This window comes from Phaethon lepturus, unplaced genomic scaffold, assembly GCF_000687285.1.
Source record: "Phaethon lepturus isolate BGI_N335 unplaced genomic scaffold, ASM68728v1 scaffold10370, whole genome shotgun sequence".
NCBI classification, from domain to species: Eukaryota; Metazoa; Chordata; class Aves; order Phaethontiformes; family Phaethontidae; genus Phaethon; species Phaethon lepturus.
This window is the reverse complement of record NW_010509832.1, coordinates 24,300-31,615: the sequence shown is the minus strand read 5'-3', so window position 1 is coordinate 31,615 and position 7,316 is coordinate 24,300. Positions and strand designations below refer to the sequence as shown.

Below are 7,316 nucleotides of genomic sequence, written 5' to 3'. Positions count from 1 at the left end.
AATTCAAAGTCATTATTATAAACTAGTGTCCTGGTTTCAGCTGGGATAGAGTTATTTTCTTCACAGAGGCTAGTATGAGGCCAAGTTTTGGATTTGGGATGAAAATAATGCTGATAACATACTGATGTTTTGAGTTGTTGCTGAGCAGTCAAGGACTGTCCAGCTTCTTATGCTGGCCTGCCAGCGGGCAGGCTGGGGTGCACGGGGAGCTGGGAGGGGACACAGCCGGGACAGCTGACCCAAAATGGTTGAAGGGATATTCCACATCATGCTCAGCATGCAAAGCTGGGGGAAGAAAAAAGGGGGGGACTTCTGGAGTGATGTCGTCTGTCTTCCCAAGTAACAGTTACATGTGACGGAGCCCAGCTTCCCTGGAGATGGCTGAGCACCTGCCAGCCCATGGGGAGTGGTGGATGGATTCCTTGTTTTGCTTTGCTTGCGTGCATGGGGTTTTGCTTTACCTATTAAACTGTCTTTATCTCAACCCATAGGTTTTCTTACTTTTACCCTTCTGATTCTCTCCTCCATCCCACCCAGCGGGGAGTGAGCAAGCAGCTGTGTGGTGCTTATTTGACGGCTGGGGTTACACCACGACAACTAGACTCAAACATATTTTTAAACAGAGAAAATTCAGTGGTGCTGAGCAAGACTGAACAGAAATAAAAGAGCTTATAAAGAAATCTGCCCTTGGTGGGATGGATTCCTCTTTCAAAGTCTCCCCTCAGTCCGGAACGCCTCGGCACAGTCACACCTGGCTCCTTAAGTCCCTTTCTTTCCATCACCTCAAAAGGCTAGCTGTTTCCCTCTTGAACAGCTTTCCCAGCTGTGCCTCAGTCTTTGCTCCTGCTGCAGGCTTCCTGCACGCTAGCCTCTCCCCTTTTCTACCTGACCATGTGCTCTGGAGGCTTTCTCCCAGCACTCTCAGGACAGTTTCGTTTGGTCTATAGCAAGCAGTCAGCACAAGAAAAACACTGTCTTCTGCTCTGCTGCTTCAGAGTTAAACATATAGGAAAACAGCAAATCAGGAAGACAAATAAGCAGAATGAATCATCAGTGCTCAGAAGCATCTCCACTTAGGCATCACTTTTAGTAAACTTCAAGGTACATGTCCATAATATACAATACTTCCGATTATAAAGTTTTGTCCTGGGAGTCCCTGGACTGCAAGCCAGTACTGGACTTCATATACTGACATCTGAACATGGAGTCACAGATAGAGCAATAGCGTTACACATAGGCGACTAGATGAATATCAGTCAGTGGGTAACTGTAAGGAGAAAGTTTGGGTAGGAGAAAATCTATTGCAGGGATCAGAGGATCAACGGTATCTTTAAGGCACAATTCACAACACTAAGGGTTTGGAAAGCATTGCACAAAATTCACCAGCAAACCTCAAGTCCCTCGCGCTGCCCTACTGATAAAAAAGAACCACAAATATGACATAAATCACCTATTAAGCCATCTAAACAGCTGTCCTAGCTCACCAGTGAATTCCACCCCTTGTGCATGAAATAGGCGTGAGGGCATTGAGGCAATGCACACAGGCCATTACCATAGCTTTTAACAAAGTGCTATATTATCTCTCCTCAGAACAAATCAATTCCACAGCCCGGGGTCAGGCAGAGCCAGGAGCCTGTCACGTGCTGATGCAGTGCAGCGTTGGTATCACTGCACTTGCTGAGAGAGCCACGCTGAATGCTAGAACCCAAGAGAACGAACTTGCACCTCCCCATCTGTCTGCAAGGGCTACGAGTCCTTCCACTTGCTCTCCAGAGCCAGGCGTACTACTGCCCGTACTGGACTATGGTATCACATTTGATTAAATCTGTTCATTACTATGAGATTTCTTCTCCTAAAGAAAGTTTATATTCTCAAAGATACACACATGTGGGATGTGTGTTAGACTATATGGAGCCCTGTCCAGGGCTTGCCACGGTTTCATTTCTTTTCCTGATAGAAAAATGACAAATCTAGATATAAGAATTAAAAGCTCTTCCAGAGCAAACAGAAATGATGAGTTATCCAAAGAAAGTAAGGTACCCAGGGACAATGATTAAAATTAAGCTGCATTTCTAACTCAGTTTCACAAAGACTTAAAATCTTCAGACAGCCCCTTAGGCTCTCCAGGACAGTCCTGCACATTTTATTTGTACTCATTTCACAAAACAAAAGGAAACACACCTGGTGAACAGGGAAGAGGATGACCACTAATGAAAGTCCAGCCATGGACATAAACACATCAGTAAAACCTGAAAGCCTGACACTGCTACCTCTGGGTTTCTTGCTTCACATAGTCATACCCATTCCCAAATTCCAGGCACGTGTGTGGCACAGGCTATATCCTACATCACAATGCTGGTGCTTCTGCCCTGGCAACGCAGCTGAGAAAGGCAGACTCATCCGGGAAGGGCGATTTAACCAGCAGGCTCAGTGGCTCCTTCATTCAGCTGGGCTTCAGAACAGCCACTCCTCCACAAGAAGAAACCAAGATGCATTTTCTCCTTATGAATTAGTGAGACATTCCCTCAGCCTTCGAATTTAGTGCAAATTCACAGACAAGTAGGAGCAGCAATGCTGCATCACAAACAACAGTTTACTTTGTTTTAACTATATGATAGGCATCAGACAAATAAGTTCAGCTTCTGAGTGAAATTTTTTTAGATTAAAATAAATTTCATTTATTTGCCATTTCATCCAGTAAGTCCAGAAATATCCCATTACTTTATTTATCTTCCTGGAGTGTTTTCTGGTTCCGTAACAAATTCCTTCTGGCAAGCAAGCATTTATTATTAGCCATATTTTTAAGTAGCTTTTTATTTTTTCCAGGGATTTAAAATTTAATATAAAGTTTATTGTTTGGTATTTTGAGGAATATTAAACTATGCTCAGATTCAAAAGCATCCTTAATTTATTTAGATTACCATATTGTGTGATTAATGTAAAAACCCTTAGTAATCACAAAAAGCTCAAAGAAATCCAAATTTTGAAAGAGTTTTTAGTTTTAGGGTAGCAACTGTGTCTCATGGTAGCCTTTTGTCTACAAAGGAGTGCTTGTAAGGGGCTATCACTATATATTTCTTTCTCAACTGCAGTCCAACGCTTGAAACCTTAAACATGGGTTGTGGTACAATGGTCACCAAATCACTTCATGTTCCCTATGACAGAAATAGCAAACAGGCAGTGATGCTGAACTGATGCCTGCCTGCCATATCTGTCAGTGAACACTGTATGTTTGCACAGGTTTATTTGTTTCCGAGGGCTAGCAATGGGTAGGAGGATCAGGATCAATCTTATAATAAAATAGCCTTATGGATGTCTTTCAGCCACCCTCAAGGTATATCAGTTTTTAGACTCATAACCTTGATGACATCCTTTTGGAGATTGATAAACCACTCTTGTCTTCTCATCCATAGCTACTGCAGCACAACTGGATCTGGTACTGCGGGCTGATTCCCAGGTGCATGTGCACGGGTAAGGCACCCATCACCACAACATCAGAGTCCCCAGCAAAATGAGAAAGAAAAAGCAGAGTTCCTGTTTCTTTTCAGAAGACAGGATAAATGGAATATAAGTATGTGCACACCCAGGAACTACGCAGAAGAACTCATAATCCTGTGTGTGGCAAAAAAGTGAGATTTGTGTTTTGTTTTAAAGACTGTGAGTGCATCTCTCTTTTAGCTCTTGGACTTTCTGTCCAGATTGACGAAACTTTAACAATCAGCCAAGATAAAAGGCAGCAGAAGTGTCTTCAAACCAGTTTTCTCAAGAGAAAGAAGGATGGCCTTGGCACCCACACACTTGACACTGGAAAACTGTAATCTGAAATCCCAGTTTGTAACTGGTGGTTGCTCAACTGGACCTCAGAGCCTAGTTCCACCTGCCCTACCTCAGCCTCTGTTTTTCTTGCTGGTGACTTGGGATTTCTCATGTGTGCCATATCCCTGAAATAAGTGCAACAAGCCTAAAGACGGCTTGTCAGAGTCAGCTGTTTATATCCCTGCTGAAGTCTCTCTGGAGAGCAAATGCTCATTAAACATTTTTTCACACATTGATGATCTTTCCTTCTTTTTCTTTTTCTTTTACAATAGCCTTCTGAAAAAGAGATGGGTTTAAGAGTTGGTGCAACTGATGCATAGTATGACTAAGTCAATAGGAAAGTAAAGATTTTTTTAAATGTACATTATCGATATTTTTGAAATTGTAGAGGCTCCTTCAAAGTCATTAGGGTTTACCATGTCAATATGTGAGTAAGGACTGTTATAAATGAAGATTAATGATGCTAGAGATAATTATCACTGAAGAAACTCTCACATTTCTCAGTATTTGGAAACTCCATGCAAACATGAACAGGGTCAAGTTCTCCTTGAACATACCTTACCTCCGTTTCTGCTATTAGAGTAGGGGGAAGATCTTCTGTTAGACAGTGCAAAGTTAAACTCCCAGTTTCTTTGGAAATCAATGGTAGTTGAGCTGTGTAACTCTGATTTGTGCTTTTTAAAATAATCCCCCATATACCGTGAGTGCAGCTGATTTGCAGATCTACTAAATCCACAAGCCAAAATCCTTCTGAATACTTTTTCTTTCCAAAAGAATCTGAACATGTACAATAGCTGCTTTTCCAAATTAAACACTCAGGTCATGCCTGTTATTATTGTTCCCTGCAAGACTTCTTTGTATATTTTGATATAGGTGTGAAAAGTTACAACTTAAAGAAGAACCAAAGCTTTTTGTTAACTTGCAGGAATATAGAGGAGTCCCTGCAGCTACTAAACTGATTTTTTCAGAGGGGCTCATGTGTATATATTTTTATCTAAAAACATCAAATTCAGTATTTTTCAAGTTATTTCTGCTCTAAGGCTGGGGCTTAAATGCCAAGTACTGTCCAGATTATTAATGGCATAGCTCTGCTGGAGTTTCCCTTGCATGACTGTATCTGGAAAGCTAAAATTGGTGGGGGATCATTTGATTCTCAGTTCCAAAGCACTAATTGCCCAAATAGTCCTTAGGTTTATAATTTGTTTCCATGAAATACTTTGTGACAGGTTTTACTGATCAGTTTTTCAAAAAGATTAGCAAGCATGCCTTGGCAAAGTTTGAATTTGATTGAGGCAAACACAGCTTGAGCAGTCCTTGTGGATGGAATCAAAACAGTCAGGAGATGGGCGTTTTGATTTTTAAAGGTAGATAAAGACACAAGAATTCTGAATCCAGGCTAGGATATCTTGGCTCTTCTCCAATGGATAACTAAACTGGCAATCCACAGCACAAATCCATGTTCTGGCTTCGAGAAGGAGCAAAGGCTGAGCAAAGGGTGTCACCATGGTTCCTGTCTGGCATGATGCCCATCTTTGGTGGCCTTCAGGACCACATCAGAATCTGTTCTGTTTGGAGCCAAATTGCAACTCGCAAAAGACTTTGAAGAAAGTGCCTCTGCATCCTGAAGCCCTTAATCAGCAAGGTAATTTGAAGAAAGATATCTTCACATAGCAGAAAAATATCCAGCAGCAAGATACATAAAATACCTGCTCATGAAATCCTGTCATCAGAGGGAACATTATAAAACGTACATGACAGAGAGAGATGAACTGACCAGTGTTATTGGAATCCTTCCACAGTACTTAACTCCTTAGCTCTTGGTAATGTTCCTGTCCCACCCTTACTTCACCCAAGTTGTTAGAGTTTATACTGATCTTGAACAAGTGGATAAAAAGCTAAGAGACACTATATGAAGATGAGAAGCGGCCTTCAAAATCATACTATACTGCAGATCACATTTCAAGTTCTACTAGACTATAAGATGACATTAGTACATGAATCTGGAGAGCTTGTCCCTTGCATTAGGGATTTACACCAACATAAAAAAAACAGAAAAAAGAGACCTTTCACAAGCTTAAATAAACCATCACACCTTCTGCTTTTGTGTAGAAATTTTAAGGGCTGGAACAACCAAGAAGAATCCAAGCTTACATTGTCACATGCCACTAAATTTCCTGGTCCAGTGTTATGAATGAAGCATGGAGGACAGACAATGCTGCAAAGCAAGTCTTTTTTTTTTGCTGATGAAAAACATGAAGTTAGCCTTAACAGACAACTGCACACAGTAGCAGCATACATGTTACCAAAAATTGTGTCTTTCTAAGGTTCATTCCAGGAATTTATTTGTAGCTCACATATGTGCTATCCGATATATATATTTTTATGAGACAAGCAGTTTTCATTATTTTATTTTTTTTTAATTCACCATCTTCTTTTACCATCTTATTAACTGTACCATCATTACAAAATTACCTAAAATCAGAGAATGCTGAAAATAGGACTGAAATACTTAAATCTCAAGCAATGAATAAAAGTCCATCCATTGAAAACTCTCTGCCCTTGGTACTGATTAAAGGACCAATACCAGGAGACACAAATGTGCATAAGGAAAAAAAGTCGCATAGACTAGACACTTCTGAATTTGTTGACAGACGCCACAGACATGACAGTATAACAGAACAGAAGGCATTTCTTACCTTTATGATGATTTGCCCCAGATGCTAATTTCCCCCACAGCGTTACAACAAATATTATTATTAGCAGTTTTCCTTTTGTTGCTTTCTGTAAGTATCTCTTATTCATCCTGAAAATAAAACCACACAAAAATCAGTGTTTATCTTAGGAGTTCTTTAAAATATTTCTTTTGTCTTAATTTAAGAAGAATGCAATAATTGTTTATAAGTGGTTGGCTGACAACCCTTAAGTCTTAAATTCTGCTTAGATCTGAATGATGTACATGATATAGAGTATCCATATAACCTCCCTCTCTGGTCCCCCAGCATTCCTCAACCCTAGTCAGTACGAGGAGAATTCAACACGTCCACTCATCACATTTCTCTCAAGGCAGAAGCAGCATCCATAACCACAGCAGACTCCAAAACAGAAGAAGGATGAATCCATGCAGCTATGCTGCAGGTTTTGATGAACAAAGCGGTTGCACTAGTGTGTTTGGGGCTAGTCATTGTCAATGTGGTCCTCTCTAACCGTGCAGTGGATTTTTTAGCTTTTGGGATTTCAATTCTTTTTGGATTCTGCCCACAAGTCATAAGGAGATAACAGATTTGAATACACCTTCAGCACACATACCAACCATCCCACAGAGAAATCCTGTTAGGAAGACATGAGTGGAAATACGGACTTGAGTAGGGCAGATTCACTAGTCTCTCTCCCATCTATCTTTGAGTAATGAAAAGATTTGATTTACGACACCAAGGGAAATTGCACACAGCTACCCTCATCTTGCTCAGCGATGTTTTCACTATGACAGCAAGCCACTGTAG

The 7,316-nt window shown here is 40.8% G+C and overlaps 1 protein-coding gene across 1 annotated transcript in view; it reads right to left on the bottom strand.

Annotated features, from left to right (window-relative positions):
- Positions 1-6,618, bottom strand: part of FAM19A2 (family with sequence similarity 19 (chemokine (C-C motif)-like), member A2) — a 55,792-nt gene extending 49,174 nt beyond the window's left edge. The window contains exon 1 of the mRNA XM_010287611.1: positions 6,513-6,618. Coding sequence (XP_010285913.1) covers positions 6,513-6,618 — 106 coding nt within the window. The remainder of the gene's footprint in view (positions 1-6,512) is intronic.
- Positions 6,619-7,316: the final 698 nt, after the last annotated feature.